This window comes from Festucalex cinctus, chromosome 8 (genome assembly GCF_051991245.1).
Source record: "Festucalex cinctus isolate MCC-2025b chromosome 8, RoL_Fcin_1.0, whole genome shotgun sequence".
Classification (NCBI taxonomy): Eukaryota; Metazoa; Chordata; class Actinopteri; order Syngnathiformes; family Syngnathidae; genus Festucalex; species Festucalex cinctus.
The window spans coordinates 20,576,844-20,594,699 of NC_135418.1; the positions used below are offsets into that span (position 1 = coordinate 20,576,844).

Sequence of the window (17,856 nt, forward strand, 5' to 3'; positions counted from 1 at the left end):
TACAATTTGAATTTGTTCCATGACCATAGCTCAAAGCACTTGACAATAACACAAATCAGCTTTCCCCATTGAAATGAATGGAAATGCTATTAAGCTGTTCCTGCCTTATTCCTCCAAAAATGACACGTGATTTTGTTTTAAAGGAAAAAAGCATAAAATAAAAATAGCCTGTATATACTATTAACACAATGACATTGAATGTGAAGAATTACATATGTAAACAACTACAATAGATAGATAACTTTTCATATTAATATAATACATGATAGCAACACTACACATTCTACATGCCAGCTGTCAATACGTATTCCGCATTAAAACTTGGTGGCAACTTCAGCGTCCCTGTTCTTGTAATTAAGTTTCTTGAAGTCCTCCATAATCTCCACCATGGTCTTTCCTTTGGTCTCTGGCACCCAAAAGATCACGAAGGCGCCACTGAAGACGCAGTAGACCGCGAAAATCAGGAAGCAGTACTGGCCCAGTCCATTCTGCGCAGACAGTCGGACACACGCACATCAATGTAAGGTTGGATCAACATGGAGACTGAGGTGTGTGGCACATCTCACCACTACGTAGCCGAAACACATGGTCACGAGGAACATGCTGAGCCAGTTGATGCTCCCGCTGATGGCGAACGCGGAGGGACGCCATGCTTGGAGGAAGAGGTCGGCAGGAAGCGCCGCAGACACTCCAGCTGAAAAGAAACAAACATACTTACTAACAGTAAGTTTCGAAACTCACTAGTGTACATATATATTTTTATTACCAAGAGTTTCATTAGACCCTGTCCCTAGTACATGTAAACAATCGTCGGGTTTGCAGGTTTTTTGTTTTTTGTTTTTTTTGTGTTTTTAAACGTGTGGTTCGATTGTCTGAGTGACTTAGCAAAACATGGCTGGCATGCACTTAGCACACTATCCATTTCACCTTCAAATGAGCACAACTGTGTCATTAATCCTCGTAAAAAGTTACTTAACTCATTTGCTCCCGAAAACGTATAAATACGTTCTATTTTAAATGTTTTAAGTGTCCCAAAAACGTATTTACACTGGTTTTATTTAAATGTGTTTTTGTTTCTTTTCTTCTTTTTTTTCTTTTTTTTTAATGCTAGCGCATATAGAAGGCTTTGATACAGCCTCTGAACTGCGAAAAACGGGCGAAGCAATGGTAGCAATTACAAAAACAGCCAGCAGGTGGCATCAGAGTATGAGAGTAAGAGATCAACCAGGGCCAAGTTGAAGACAAGATGTTTTGCCCCCAGTTCTAAACAGATCTGTGAATAATGATGATACAAAAGGACATGACTTCTGTCATGAAGAGGTGGCTTAAAGCAATGGTAGTTATCACAAAAAACAGCCAGCAGGAGGCAGCAGAATATAAGAGATCAGCAATGGCCATGTAGCAACAAGCTCTTTTTGACAGTGTTTTCACCAGGAATGTGAATATTGATGAAACAATTAGCTATATTCTAATTCTAATTACTGCCAAATTGAAGAAGAGACTCTAATCTTTCTTTTGAGAATTTCCATATTTTTATAGCAATAGAACATAATATTTTGTAGACCTTGCAAAATCAGTCAAAAGCCAGTAAAACAGCCGTGAGCGAAGGGGCTTGCTTCTGTGAAAAATACTGTGAATGAAATAGTTAATTAGCCATTCCCTCATTGATCATTTTAACTAAGTCTAAATTTCCACCACCTCTTTATTTTTTTCATTAGTTTTTATTATTATTATTATTATTATTTTTATGGGGGTGGTGCTGTAGAAATGTCAACTATGGCCGGAGTTCTGTCTCTCTAACAAGCATTATACATACATAACATCTTTGCTGTCAGAAGAGAAGGCACCTTAAATCATCATTCAAGCTAATTAATAAGTTTTTAGCACTCTAAATGACATAAAAAAGTGTGTTTCCATATTGTCATCTGTATGACCATGTACGTCTGATGCCATGGTGAAATGTCTATACAATTCAATAACTTACATAACTTATCTAACTTCCATAGATTCAGTTGATAAAATTATAACTTTCTAAACATCCTCTTATTTTATTTTTATTTAATGTATTTATTTTTTATTTTTACCAGAACTCACAAGGTCCAAGTCCATAAATGCAGATGACACAAAAAATCAGACCAATGTTCACATATGTGATCCATGAATTCAGATCCTGCAAAAGATGGGGTAGAATATATTAATAATTAATATTTTTACAAGGCACGACTGCATTTTTGTTGTTAAAAAATAAATGGAAGCATTTGTTATGACATGAGTTGTAACTTGATACAGTATGAGTATAAGTTTGAAGTAAATACCCAGGGTTATTTTCGTATATAGTGTATTCATGTCAAAGTGGATACCTTGATGCACAGCATGACAGTAAGTAGAGACATGGTAAGAGCCATCAGTAAATAACCATAGCCCATCATCTTCTTTCGGCCAGCACGGTCAATTAAGAAGGCCTGAAATACAAACAGAAGAGAGACATTTCAAAGGTTCTATACAATAAACAGTGTCCTGTAAACCTTCCATAAACCATGACTTCAACAGGGCTATTGCTTTGACATAAAAATAAAATACTAAAAGGTAGGAGTACAGCAATTATATGTTAAACTTTAATATCCGTTTACTTTGGCTCAAACACGAGTTTTTAAATTACTTTTTCAAACTCAGCATACTCATAGTACAAAATATTTCAGACTACAAAGCTATTTTTTGTTTTTATCTTCTATTCTTTCTTTTTTTTTTACATCCTGTTGACACAAATTTCTCCTCTGAATTTCTCTTATTTCCTTTTATATGGATTTGTTTGTTTTATTTATTTAAGTGGAAGAATGCATATTCATGAACACCAGTACATTTTAATTTTACTTTCAGATTTTTTTTTTTATATGCAGATTGTAACAAAAACAAACAATTTTTTTTTTTTTTTTTATACATACAGTACGTATACTAATTTTAGTCTCTTTCTACATAAATTTGTGAGCTAGCACCAATTTTGTTTTATTCATTCCATGTATCTTTATTAGTTTGATAGGCATTTTCAGATTTTTTTTGTAATTTTTCATTTTTCTTTGATTTTGATTTTATTTAAATGTTACATATTTTTTATGCCATTTTGAGCGATAATGTATTTGATTTCAGTTTCTCCCTTTTTTCCCTTTAATTTTGCATTTTCTTTGCCTGATATTTTTCTATTTTTGTTCTTTTTTTCAGTAATCTGGATTTTACTTATTTGTGACATTATGGAAGTTTTATTTTTGTTTTTGCCTCTATAACATTTTTGGCAAAAGGTTTCTCATGCACAAACCTTTGATTAGTCAATGTTTTTGCACCTATACAGAAGCGAAGTGAAATGACTTCACTTATCATTGGTTGCATACCATTTATCCTACTCAATCTTGTTTTGAATATTTTTATTTTGGTCCGTTTTTGAGTGAGCTTTTCCAAATGTACACCAGTTTGGAGATGGGTTGAGAACATTGTCGAGAAAAATTCTTATATACTCTCTGGCCAAATTTAGACTTACACACAGAATAACAGCAATAAGCTCAGTTGCTCCAATCCCAATAATCAAGTACTGCCTCAGCTCTTCCGGAACACCTGACTCGCGGAAGATGTCAAAGGCGTAGAAATAGAGCTGATAGAGAGGATGGCTGATGAAAAGCAGGATTCAATGCAAATTAATGTAGACGCTTCCTCAGGTGTAGGTACCGCATTGATGCCACAGAACTGGATGCCAGAACAGGGGAAAGCCAAAGTCAGCAGTTGCCATCTGACACAACGAGAAGTCAAGACTTCCTTCACCGTCTTGGCCTTCTCCCCTTGAGCGCTCTGTCGTTCCTTTTTCATGTCTTCAAGTTCCATTTTCAATTCGTCCTCCTGCCACAACCACTGCAATGCTTTCACATGACACACATCCAAGTTGTAACTCAAATAGTCAGAAAAGGTGTTACATTTATAATAGGCTTCATATTGGGACACTTACAATTTATATTTTTAGATTGTCTAAGTCAAGGGTGCGCAACATACAGTACATAAGAATGTTTTCCATATCGGATCAGTGTTAAGTTGCAATAACAATAATCATTCGCCACTAGATGTCAGCCATCACTTAATATCACTTTCACTTGTTCATCTCCATTAGAAAAGAACAATTTAATGGAGATTTTTCCAAAATAAAGAAGGATATATCCTTCAATGGAAGTAACTTAGAGAGCCTGAAAAGTACAAAAGTACACAAACATCAGCATTTTTTTTTTTCTTCACAAGAACCGTTGGCAGTTTGTTTAAATGTATTAAGTTGCCCTGCACTGTATTCCATTCAGTTATGGTAGTCACATAGCACTTGTTTGCAGAAGTGACAAATCCAGGTCCAGAAAGTAAAAACCCTGCCAGAGTTTGGCTTTAGCACCAGGTGCTAGCTATCTAGGGCTAGCTTATAGGGAGCTAGCTAGCTAGCTAGCATCAGGGGCTAAAGCCAAACTGTGGCATTGTACCTTTACAGCTTGTTTGTACATTTACATGTAAAAAAAATAAATAAATAAAAAATAAGGTGTAGATATGGCCCCTTAGCCAGTTTGGACCATTTATGTACCTTTTCTAATCATAAACAATACTTATTTGTACATAGACCTTCAATTACAAACCCTACAGTGTACATCATAAAAAGTGGAGAACAAAACTGGATCCCTGTAGTACTACCGGTATTTTTTTTCTGCATGTGTACACCCCCAATCCATTTTTGATTGTGACGTGTGCATTCACCTTTCCGGCTGCCTTCACTGTCTCCTTTGTCGATGTAAAGGTACCGAGGCGACTCGGGGAAGAAGAACAGCGTCACGAACTGTAGAATGGCGGGAACGCCGCTGATGGCCAGAAGGAAGGGCCACATTTCATCGGTGCCCATCAGCTCCCTGGACGGAGTGCAGTAAAATCACTATTAGCTTGATAATGGAAAAGTAGAGCAACTTATTCAGTATTAATCGTCAATCAATCATTCATTTACAAAAGCACATCCGCGTAATTTTTAGTGTTTGAAAATACTTCGTACTTGATGCCGATAATTTGACCCGTCATTTTCCCCAAAGCAATAAAGATGACGGCAGTGAGGGTCAAGAAGCCTCTGAGTGTCTTTGGAGAACTTTCAGCCAAGTACATGAGCTGCACGCATAAGCCAAGACCTGCCAGAAGGACCAGATGAAAGATGAGTCAGGAAACTATGAAAAACATCCTTTGGGATGATTGTCATCAGCACATACCAACATTATAGCCAAAGAGAAAGCGGGCGAGCAAAATCATCTCAAAAGACTTGGCCAAGCGACTGAAAACCATGATCAAAGCCGCCAGCACGGCCACGACGTTGTTGAACAGCATCGTTTTTTTCCTGCAAGAGAATTTCATGCGAATGTTTTGTTTTTATGGTGAAAGTTTGTCACCATTCAATCGATTTGCCGTATTCCCACCGGCCAAATGTGACGGGGAGAGAGCCGCTGTGGATGGCGCCCACCCACGCCCCCAAACTCATCACGGCAATAATGAAGGACCAGACGAGCTGGTTGGTGGAGTCGTCGACGGGAGTTTGGTAGCGCCACATCCACGTGTAGTTGAGGAACGTCTGAATGTGCTGCACAAACAACACACAGGGCTGATGAGCTCCTCATTTTCAGGTACTATTTTCTATCTGTGGCCTATCCATATCTACGGTAATTACATTCTGTAAGTCGCCCGTACACCCAATGATATACAAGTACAGGTAAATATTGTGTTCTGTTTCCAATACAGTATGATCTCCCTATCCAATTAGTATACAGTATTCTCTCTTCTGTCAATGACATAGTGTATGTTCTCCCTATCCAATGACATAAGATCACTCTCCCTACCTACTGAATTACGTATGCGCTCCCTATCCAATTATAGTATGCTTTCTTCATCCATTGACATACTGTTAGTATGCTCTCCCTATCCAATGGCATTAGTATGCACTCCCGATCCAATTGTCTAGTATGTTCCCGCCATCCAATTACATAAGGATGCTCTCGCTATTCAATGACACAAGTATACTTTCCTTGTCCGTTTGTTTAGTATATTCTCCCTGTTTTATGACATCCTGAAAGTGTGCTCGCCCTACCTAATGAATTAAGTATGCTCTCCCTATCCAATTAAATAGTATCTTTTCTCTATCCAGTGGCATACAGTGAGTATTATATCCCTATCCAATGATATAAGTATGTACTCCCAATCCAATTGTAAACTATGTGCCCCCCATACAAATGCATAAGTATGCTCTCCCCATACAATGACATAAGTATAGTCTTGTTGTGAAGTTGTTTATTTAGTATGTTCTCCCTATCTTATGATATACTGTAAGTGTGCTCTCGCTACCTAATAAATTAACTATTCTCTCTCTATCCAATTAACTCATTCACTCCCAGCTATTTTCACTGAAGCAAGTTTATTTTGACTGATTCGCAAGGCCCACAGAATATTGTGTTCTATTGCTATAAAAACATGGAACCTACCAAAGGAAAGATTATAGTCTATTCTTTCATCAGTTAAAAAAGCTATACTCGTATCTGTTTCCGTTTTGCAGCAATTAGCATTAGATTAGCTAAGTTTAATCATTATTCACAAACCTGTTGAAAACACTGGCAAAAACAGCTTGTTGCAACATGGCCCTGGCTGATCTCTTATACTCTGCTGCCACCTGCTAGCCTTTTGTGTAATAACTACCTTTGCTTTAGTGACCTCTTCAGGTCAGAAGCTGCATCAAAGCCTTCTGTGTGCTCTAGCATTAAAAAAAAAACAACAACAACAACAACGCACAAATACGGTTTTGGTAGGGAAGGACAAAGTATTAAAAAACGTATTTACACGTTTTTTGGTTTGAATGAGTTAAATGGTATGATTTCACAATGCAATGACATACAATAAGTATTCTCTCCATATCCAATGACACAAGTAAGCTCTCCCTATCCAGTGCCAAAAGTATACCCTGCGTTTCTAAGCACAAACCCACTTCTTATCTAATGACTTACGCATGTACTCCCTAACGAATGACATATGCACATGCTGACATGTTAGTGGGGGAAAAAGGTACTAATGTTTATTTTCCTGGATGATGGTATCATTGTAACTATACAGTACATTAACGACCAATACACATCTTACCGCAGCTGGAGAAGCAATAACGGACACTTGAATTCCATACTGGAACGAGCCTCCAATTCCGAGCACCACGGCCAGTAGATAAAGTCTCCGGTATTGCAGCTGATGTGCGAAAGGACAACCACCAGTGTTTTGTGTTTACACTAGTTACATATTGAATGTAATGACACATCACTTGATCTTGTATTCATCCCCGTCAGGGTTCACTGAAGTGGGCCCAAACAAACGCTTAATGATTACAATTAAACTTGAACTTGTTCCATGTTCTACACTGTGAAACATGATTGCACGGGTAGAATAATATTCTGATGTGCACTCACCATAGTACGTTTGAGCCATCCGCACAGTGTAATGAGAGCCAACAGAAGAGCTGAATAATTTGTTTTTGTTTACTTATTTAGCTACATACATGAAAGGAGCAAGCTTGTATCATATTTATTATGAGCAATGCATCATTTGTAAAAGCAGAATTTTGCCTAATATTGGGCAGGTCGAAGTTTTGATATTTGGGGGTGTAAATTGTAAATTGAAATTGTTCATTCAGTACAGTATGAGTAAATGCTGTTACTATGACTGAAAATGATTCAAATATTTTTCCTGTTCATCCTACCTTGTTTGATGTCCCTTCCATGATTTTTTTCTGGTGATGCTGAGCACAGCTTGGGCAGCAGCGCAGAATATATAAAGGACGAAGTTACACATCAATAGGCTTGAGTTGTCCATTAATGTTGTTAGCGCAGGATTGTCGTGTTTTGACGAGAAGTGCAACCAACCACTCCAGATAAAACCTGGTCCGTCTGGTACCAGCAATGCACCAAGTTCAGCCAACATTATAGTTGAACATTAGGTTAATCCGGAGAGTATGCGTCGACACATCACAAAATGCACTTCTTCGGTTGTTCAAACTTGAACTTGATCGACAATATTTGAGAGCCCTCGTATGAGAATCGAACACGAGGACAAATCTGGAAAAGTAGGACGCAAACGGATAAAACGAGAAGCAAAAAAATTGGAGGTCAAACCATCGACATGGGTGATGAGGCTTCAGTTTAGTGGTTGGGCAAACTTTTGACGTTCAGAGGTTGCATTTGATTTGGAAAATGAACAAATAGGCCTTTTTTGTATATAAGTAAAAAAAAAAAAAAAAAAGTTAATATGTGCAAAGTGTTGTTTTACTAATACCTTTAATTTTAAAACTGTCAAGGTATTTTGCTATCTAACTTATTTTTTTTTAATACAAATAGGCAAGGCAAGGCAAGTTACAAATAGGTAAAAAAAAAATACAAATTAATAGGACAGCACGAGGGTTAATTAACCAAGTTTGTGAAACTTGAAGAGGTGAGTTTGGGGGTTCAAAACCAGCTCCACTCTTTCTGTGTGAACTTTTTCTCGCAATATTAATGGACAGTGTGTAGGATTTTTCAAATGTTCATTCATTTAATAATTAAAAAAAAAAAAACTTTTAATTTCCATACTGCATTATCTTCTATCACATAAATAGGTGTAGTAATTATTTTGATAATTATATTACATAGGTTGGGCCGCGCTTTCTGCCACAGATACCTGAATTTCACACAATTTTTGAATTACTGTTCACAACTCAGAACAAACAGCAAACATTAACACAAATGCTACGTGACGTCACAGGGCTAAAGCTGAAAAAGAAACAACTGACATATGTCAGTCAAGGTTTTATAGAATAGACTTGATACCAGAGGCTTTTCCTTCAGTGGCATAAAAATACAAGTACAACATAATATATTTTATTGGCTTTTGTTGAGATGTTTAAAACACAAAATCAAACACATGACATAAATAAATATATTTAAAATGTGTGCAAACAGAAGCTCATGATCTTCAGTCATCATTAAAATGGTTGGTGTGCTGACATTCATTGATGCAGTCGTCATCATGTGGCCTGGGAAATCATCCAATTGCTTTAAATGTTATTTATGTACAACAAATATAAATGTATCTTTGTTCATCTATCTACAGAGACGTAATAGCAACAGGCAGAACAATTAAATGTTATTCCACTAGATGGCACTGTTGCCTGTCATAGAACGGAATACGTTTTGTGTTCGACTAAACAGGCCAGGATTTCCCACTGATGTAAATTCGTGAGTAAAATGAGACAAGATCATCATTATTTCATGATACAGATACTTTTTGTGACATTTTTGGGGTGATGTGCCGTGAAAACGTTCTCATGTCAAATTGTACCTTGGATCTACAAACGTTGAGATACAGTTAGGACAAGGCCTGTTCCTCCACATAATATCATAGACGTCTCAGTTGTACGTTTACATACACACACAAACATATATTCCTGCTGTAGAGTTAGCTGAACAGATTAGTTGTGGTGTTTGAATCACGTATCAAAGTGCACATAAGTATAAATACAAAAAAGTTCGACATTATTAAGACTGAAGTTCTACAAGGAAGTGGATGCGCACACTTCGCCCAGCTGATACTGAATCTGACCGCCGTACGCTCCCTCCTTGTTTTTGAAGTTGAGCTTGTGGAATTCGGCTGTGATGGCCGATAACGACTTGCCCTTGGTCTCCGGCAAGACCAGACCCACGTACAGTGCAGAGAGCAGACAGACGGTCCCGAAAGGCACGAAACAATACTGGCGCATCGCACTCTGCAAAAGAAAACACATAAAAGGGAAGTTGTGAGTGAGCGTGTCTCAGCATACAATTCACATTTTTTACGACTTAAATTCTATTAATTAAAGGAGCTGAAGTTTGTGTCAATACCCTCACATATGCTTCTGAATTATGTGCCATTATTAGGGCTCTGCTACTGTATTATACAATGAATGTACCCACCACGAGGAAAGGAAAAATCATTCCCACGATGAAGAGGTTGAGCCACATCATCGAGCCGGCGATCACGTAGGCCGCCGGACGAGCGGTTTGATTGAAGATCTCCGTGGGCAGGACTCCAGTCACACCAGCTATAAATTACAATTACATATTTGCCATACAGTATATTACATTTTAAACATAACATGAATCACAAACAGTCATGACACTCCCTCTTCCTCATTCCTGCACCTCACAAACTCTAATTGTCTGGGGTTGAAATATTGAATTTATTGCAGTACATCAATTATGAACACCATATTTATGTTATTTCCACTGACCTGGCCCCATGCCGAAGCTGAGGATGTACGTGAAGATGCAGGCCAAGCTCACGTAAGGCATCCAGGATATTAAGTGCTGTTGCGATATCACAGTGTAGAAAAATTTATTACAAATTAATACAATGCAAACACTGGCTTGGACTGCTCTACACGCCTGCACATAAGTTTACACACCCCTATTCAAATGTTAGGTTTTCCTATTAATATATATTCAATAGGGTAAGTAGAAATAACAAAAATCATGTTGTTGCATGAGTGTGCAGATGTGACTGTAGTCAGAATAGACCAATGACCATAAAACTATTTCATCAAACAAATTCCACATGCACTGGTCGAATTCAAGTGTTTTTTTTTTGTTTTGTTTGTTTTTTTTAAACTTTGGAATCAAGATCAAATTGTTTGGCCATATTTCCAAAATGTATATTTTGGCCAAACAGAATACCATAGCTACAGTATCATGCTTTGGAGCCTTAACCAACCAGTCAGTATTAGCACAACCACTTGAAACTTATGCTAGAGTGCAAAAAAAAAAAGGTTAGGAAAAGCCTACTAGAACAACTAAAGTTTATTAAGGGTATACACCTGCACATTAAACTAATGATAATTATAACACACTTATCATGAGTTTAAATGTGATTGGTTAGTTCTGAACAACATATAAGAGGGTGTGTACACTTATGCAAACATGATCTCAATTGTTCTTTTGTACTTTTTTTCAGTTCAGTTGTACAAGTTATGGGTCTCATTAATGGTGGGAAAACACTTTAAATATTAGTCTATTTTTTGAAATACAAAACACCCTGGCATTTGAACAGGGGTGTGTAGACTTTTTCTTTATATCCACTATACACACACCTGACCTTGCAAGCCATTTAACTGAAAGGTGAGTACCTCAAAACAAAGCGCAAAGGTGAAGACAACAGCCCAGACGGTCATGAGGATGAAGCCTCCCATCAGCATGAACCTCCGACCTTTGCGCTCGATCAGCAGGTTCTGAAATCATGACATGTCAGGAGTGCAATTCCTCCTTCTCCCGTAGCTAAGATACACAACGCTTCTCAGTGTGATGCCGCGCAGTTCCACACCGCTGCTAACCACAAGCACGATTCCGTGCGGTCAAACTTGAGACAAACCCTTCTGTTATGTAAGCGACTTACACACATGATGCAGGCGGTGAACTCGCACGTGCCCGTTCCGATTGTGACGTACTGGATTTGGTCGTTCGATATTCCCGCCTCTTTGAAAACGTACGATGCGTAGAAGTAGATCTGGAAGGCAGACAAGAACATGTGTTTTAGAAGAGAATATCTTAAGTACAAAAGTGTCCTTAATTACAAACGGTACATATATACAAACATTCACACAAATGACTAGTGTGAGTCGAAAATGTTAACAAATTCAAATTTCATGCCTTTCAAAGATTATTACATAATTCACTTAATACTCCCATCTTTAAACCCATCAAGAATGCAGTTAAACTGAGGGCAACTTGTGGCCAAGGAATTTAAACTCACTGGCCCTAACTTTAGCTACACCTGTACAATCTGAGAAAAATAAAATAAAATAAAATAGATAACCTCATGAAGTTGCAGTCAGGAGCAGGTTTTTATTATACTTTTTATTTTGTTTAGAGTTTTATTTTTTAAATTTAGTTAGTTTTCAGGGTGGTTTTGTTAGTTTTAATTCGTTTTAGTTATTTAAAATATGCTTAATTGTGGCAATGCTTTCCCACATATGTTATTGTGATTTTGATTCTCCACACTTTTTTTGCCGTGTAACAACTCCCACACAAACTTCCAAATTACACTATTCAAATTTCAACTTATTTAAAAAATTCACACCTGCCGGGGTATATATAATCTGATTCCACATTACTTACAGTATTTGCACAATTTAACGTTTAATATCAACTTTTCCCCATTCATTTTCAATGAGACAGACATTGAACTTTTTCGAAGTATCACTTTCCACGCCCCCTTCCATACATATAACTTATCATCATTACCAGGTCTCTGATACTGCTCTGTGGCATAGTTGGTGAAGTGCATTGTCCAATAACCTGGAGATAATAATTTCACAATTTATCTCTCAATTTACTTAACAAGCATTCCACATGCATTTAAATCTTAGCATTCACCTATTAGCATTCAGCTTTCAGCATTCCCACACAATATCTCCAGAAATTGCACTTAGTCTAGTTTTAGTTTAGTTTTAGTAAGTTTCAGTATTAGTTTTCGGGTTGTTTGTTTGTTGTTTGTTTGTTTTGGTTTGTTTCTGTTTTATGATAAAATGAAAAAAGTAACCCATATCTTATCTAGCGTTGCATTTATTCTGAGTTAAATGAAAAAGCAGGCAAGGCGAGCCATTGGAGCCAAAAGTCAAGCATGCAAAATTGTCACCCAGGAGTGACATCATCTGAAGTTGCTGCTATCGACATCACTTCTGTGCGACAAAAACGAAGGACATCTTCACTATAATTATAGTTAGTTTTAGTTAGTTTTGTAAACATAAAATGTAGCTTCAGTTAGTTTTTGTTTTTTAAACAGCATCTTAGTTTTTATTTTATTTCATTAACAAAATTGTTTTTGGATTTTTAGTTTTAGTTTGTTCGTTAGTTTTCGTTAACTAAAATAATTTTGGTCTCACCTTTGTTAGACAGTGCCAAGCTGCCATTCACATCTTTACACATATTCACCTGCATTCATTTTTAATTTGGAAACGCAAAACCCGCCAGTGGATCTTCTCAAATTTCCAATCAACTTGCCACGTAGATTGTAAAGATACTGCGGCCACAACATCTGATCCAGCGTGCCGGTGTCAGTGACACCATACGTTCGTAAAAGGTCATACTGAGTCGTTGCCGCACAGCTGCATGGCGCTGCTGATGACCATGACGGAGATGAGCTGCCAGCGCACGGCGCGATCGCGGAAAAGCTCCCAAGGCCCGCTGGGCCTCATGCCTTTGGTTTCGGCTTGTTCCTGCAGGATCTCGGCTAGTTCGCTACTCTGGACCTCGCAGCCACGCAGCCGCCGAAGAGCTGAGAAGGAGCAAGAGCACCCAATTGCACGTTTTTTTTTTGTTTTTGTTTTTTTTCATAACATACGCACCATTGATGCAGGCCTCCTTGTCCCCCCTGTCGATGAGTAGATATCTGGGGCTTTCCGGGAACCAGGGCAGGCTAAGGAGCTGGATCAAGCCAGGAATGGCGTTACTGGCAAGAAGATACTGCCAGCACCACTCACTGCCCAAAATCTCTCTACAAGAGAAAGAACCATATTAGTAACTTTACATGAGTATTATGTGGTGATTTTTTTTGTTTGTTTTTTGTTTTTGTATTCTAACTATAAACATCCCACTTGAGTCAGCCATGTTAACCACTAGTGACCACTGCGATATCCCTATTATTTGGTAGGAATTATTATTATTACTATTATTATTATTATTATTATTTATTATTGTTGTTGTTGTTTTTATTTCTTTATTTTTTATTATTATTATACCCCCCAAAAAAAAGGTCAAACCCTCATCCTGCTCGCATGCAGCTCTAGTTACTATCGCGACTATTATGCATAATCTTCACCTGAGTCCCACCACTTGTCCTAACACGACTCCAAAGGATGTAAAAACAGCGCAGGACAGTGACACCGCCCCCCTCAGATCCTTTGGTGCGCTTTCACCAAAATACATTGGTTGCACGTTCATGCTGATTCCTACAAGACAGTCAGAAGCCGCTGGAGTATCATTGTTCTCTTACTGTAAGTGACTAGACACTAACTAACATACCTGCATTGATTCCAACAAGGACGCGTGACAGGATAATCATCTCAACAGACCTGGCAGCTCTACTGATCAAAGCCAAGATGGCACCGCTTAGGAGGAAAATGTTGTTGAGCAGAAGGCATTTTTTCCTTGAGAAAGGAAAAGAAATACAGAAACTACAACCAAATGACTTACAGTATATAATAATGAGGACATCGATGATATGAAAAACATTTGTATTTATTTGATTCCCTGAGCCACTGAGAATTGATCAGGAATCAAGATCGACAAGCAGAATTGATAATCGAGTCAGAATTGCTCACCCAAAATTCTCAATTAATATACATTGTTCCAAAAAAAAAAAAAAAAAAAAAAAAAAGAACCGGCGGGTACTAGTTAGCCCCAATGACAGCAATTTTTTACAACAGTCTGTTCTAAAAATAGCATACCAGTGATGGGACATTGTGACTTACTAAGCTGAGAGGAATTAAAATAGAAGAAGAATGTTTAACATGTAATTATTTATTGAAACTTCTACACCAAATGTTCTAGATTTTGTTAAAAAAAAAAGAAAAAAAAAGAAAAAGAACATAAAAATAATAAAATAAAATAAATTAACGATTGTGTTCAATCATGGGGGAAATTTTAGAGCTATATATATATTTTTTTTAATTTAAAAAAAAACAATGGGGAAATTTTTTAGCTATAATATTATTAATACCAAAATATTTGTGCTTATGGTATCGGTTATCGAAATGAAACTCACTACAACTTTACAACTTTGGAATTTCAATTATTATTATTTTTTCTCGAGTGGTTAGCACCACTGCATCACAATTTCTCAGTTTTTGTTCCGCGCTCGTTACCTCCCGAAGCGAATGGACATGGGCCCCGCGATGATGGCCCCCACAAGGCCGCCTAACGAGAAGATGGAGACGATGACGGTCCACACCAGAGTCACCTGGTAGTTCTCCAGCTGGATGGCCCAGCGCTCCACGAAGGTCTCGTTGATGAAGGTCTGTATGAACTGCAAGGTAGACGACGCCAGCCCTCATTTTCGACTCCAAAGACAACATGAGGTGATTAAAGCTGACACTCATTAACCGTTTGCTCTGCTTTACATCCACAAAACGCAGACATTTATTAAGCGGGTCTTCAATTTAACTGTGACAGCATAAACAAAGAAGTAAAACTCATTCAGATTTGTGTGTGCTGCAGCTGTTGCACAATCAATAAATAATTGCTGACCCAAGTGTACGGTGTTAAATGGCCACTATTCTTAATTGAATTTAAAATCAGAAGTTATGGAAAATAGTGTCACACAACATAAATTGTATTGCAAATTTTTTATTAAGAAGCAAATTGGCTTAAAAAATTGTAATAGTTATAAAAACTTTAAGGGATGTGGAATTTGAATTTAGGAATTTTGATTATATCACCTGTTCTTATCCATTTCAGGGGGCGGCCATTTTGCCACTTGCTGTTGACTGAAAATGACATCACAGTCGTTCAGGACTCAGGTAACGACCAATCACAGCTCAGCTTGCAAAAGTCATATGACCAAACCCCCAAAACAGGAGAGCCGTGATTGGTCATTACCTGAGCAACTCTTCAGTCAACAGCAAATGGCAAAATGGCAGCCCCCTGAGATGGATAATAACATTTGGATTTGCCACTTAACTCATATTCCACAAACATAATATAATAATAAAAAAAAAAAACTGTGTTTAGATTATTAGGGATGCATAGAGCATGTTAATTGTAAAGAACATGTTTGATTTTTGACTGGAAAATAAAGATAGATAATAATAATAATAAAGAAGATAATTTTCAACATTCGCATACTTAATTTGCTTTAGTGGGCCATTAAAAAAAAAAAAAAAAAAAAAACTTGGTTGACACATGTAACTAATGATTGACTCTGGAGGCAAAAAACAACAACAAAAAATCTGAATGACCCATTTGAGTGACACAGTCACAGAGGTATTCATTGAACAGTGTGTTTGTTGTGGTTGTACTTTTATAGTATTTTACATGCATTTCATCATAGTAGGTAACCAAAATTAGCTCTCGTGATGATGCAATGCATTGAATAAGCGATCATGAAAATGGATGGATGATGCAATGCAAACCACAACACTAAGCATAGTTATGCATACACAATCCTGTAAATAACGTACAGCTATGGCAATGGTGTACCTAATGTTATGGCCAAGTGTTTAAAATATTTTTTTAAATGAGAATAACTCACAGTGGTGGGTGCATTCATTATGGCCAGGTTGTATCCATACTGCAGAGTTCCTCCAATGGCTGCAGACGTAACCATGAGCACCAGTGTCAAGGAGCTGCTCTGTCATGCACACAGTCACAATCAGACGCACTTTTGTATATATTTTGTGTGGATGTTGATGCACACACTTGCACAATAGGCCCAAGTTAATCTCATTAATGAAATAGAATGATGAATACTTTTGAAATAGCTTGTCAAAAGTTTCTTGTGGACTGTAAATTCTCTAAACTAATGGAACTATATTGTACTGTTTTCATATGATGACGTAACTTTCGAACTTTTAACTAGTAGCTTTTATTTAACGCACTTAAAAAGTCTCCACATCGAGACAAATATGTAGGCTAATTAATGCAGCAGCAACAAACGTACATTCTTAAATTGAAGACTGTTACTTTTTAGTTTATCTACCTTTTGTTGTCCACCGTGCGACATCTTGCTCAAGTCAAAGTGCTCGCAGGTTAGTCGGTTCGGTTCCGGCAGGTCCAACTCCGAGCATCAGGTACCTACCGATGCTTTTTCTTCTTTCGGCGGTGACGTCATCATCAGGGCGGTTAACTAGTGAGGTGATCTGTCCGTTGCAGAAGTACCAGCTCCAATCATTTACTTTGAGAGCTTGGACACAAGCGTGCCTCAATAATCGAGAAGATCGTTTTTATAGTTCAACTCAAAGAACGTAACGTAATACCGATAAAAATAGAAAAATAGGGATTTCACTGCCAAAAATCACATTTTTATATGATTCATTTTATTTTTTGAGATGGAAAACTTAGGCTACCATTTAATTTAAATAATTAACCGTTATACCAAAATTATAGAAAAAAATATAATCATTAAATATTTTTGTTTACAGTGAGTCATAATTTAATATCACTTTCTAAATTGACAAACAGAAATTTTCCTCTGATATTCAATTTATTGACCGACATCACCTATCGTGATGAGCATGCTTAGAATTGCATCAAAAATAAATATATTAAAGTAATAGTATAGAATAGTAGTATAATATTATTTTACGTGTGTTTGTGACTTTTGACTTCAGCTGTCCTTTCCAGAGCTTTAAAACTGAATAAGGTTCTTGCTGTGATAGAGGACAATAATCCAATAAATTTGAACAATTTGGGAGGTGTTGACAATATAATGGCTCAGTGAAATTCAATCTCAGTGATATTTGTCGTCTCTAACCCAGGTGGAGCCGAAAACGACAAAGAGGAAGACAATGCTATGGAAACGTAAGCAAGGAGGACACACAAACACACATCTCATAAAATTTTATTGTTTTGATTTTATGTAAAAGTGCCCCCCCCCCCCCCCCCCCCCAAAAAAAAAATGGTCCCACCAGTATTTGTTCTCACCATTTTCTTTGGTTCCATGAGTGATTTCAACTCCAAAGAGCATTCTTTCAACATTCAGGGAAACAATAAAATAGTCAATTATAAGCAGGCTAACGTAACAAATTAATTTATAAGTGAAATGTACATTTGCATTTTA

The 17,856-nt window shown here is 37.3% G+C and overlaps 2 protein-coding genes across 5 annotated transcripts; both read right to left on the reverse strand.

Moving 5' to 3' along the window:
* Positions 1-69: 69 nt before the first annotated feature.
* LOC144023639 (solute carrier family 2, facilitated glucose transporter member 11-like) lies at positions 70-7,796 on the reverse strand. The gene is made up of 12 exons (XM_077529303.1): positions 7,778-7,796; positions 7,171-7,269; positions 5,466-5,626; positions 5,262-5,386; positions 5,054-5,183; positions 4,768-4,916; positions 3,715-3,902; positions 3,530-3,640; positions 2,361-2,462; positions 2,095-2,170; positions 567-694; positions 70-488 (listed from the first exon to the last, which is right to left on the reverse strand). The coding sequence occupies exons 3-12, from the start codon at positions 5,594-5,596 to the stop codon at positions 315-317; spliced, it is 1,314 nt and encodes a 437-aa protein (XP_077385429.1). The 5' UTR covers positions 5,597-5,626; positions 7,171-7,269; positions 7,778-7,796; the 3' UTR covers positions 70-314.
* Positions 7,797-8,943: 1,147 nt separating this feature from the next.
* Positions 8,944-16,861, reverse strand: LOC144023638 (solute carrier family 2, facilitated glucose transporter member 11-like). Of its 4 annotated transcripts, none has more exons than XM_077529301.1 (12): positions 16,777-16,861; positions 16,330-16,423; positions 14,945-15,105; positions 14,103-14,254; positions 13,900-14,029; positions 13,427-13,575; positions 13,169-13,356; positions 11,476-11,586; positions 11,210-11,311; positions 10,319-10,394; positions 10,002-10,129; positions 8,944-9,814 (listed from the first exon to the last, which is right to left on the reverse strand). In XM_077529301.1, the coding sequence occupies exons 2-12, from the start codon at positions 16,402-16,404 to the stop codon at positions 9,602-9,604; spliced, it is 1,485 nt and encodes a 494-aa protein (XP_077385427.1). In that variant the 5' UTR covers positions 16,405-16,423; positions 16,777-16,861; the 3' UTR covers positions 8,944-9,601. The 4 variants fall into 4 exon arrangements, with proteins under 4 accessions (XP_077385427.1, XP_077385428.1, XP_077385426.1 ...); XM_077529302.1 differs by having other exon boundaries at positions 14,103-14,188; positions 16,330-16,428; positions 16,777-16,854; XM_077529300.1 differs by having other exon boundaries at positions 14,103-14,227; positions 16,330-16,428; positions 16,777-16,854.
* Positions 16,862-17,856: the final 995 nt, after the last annotated feature.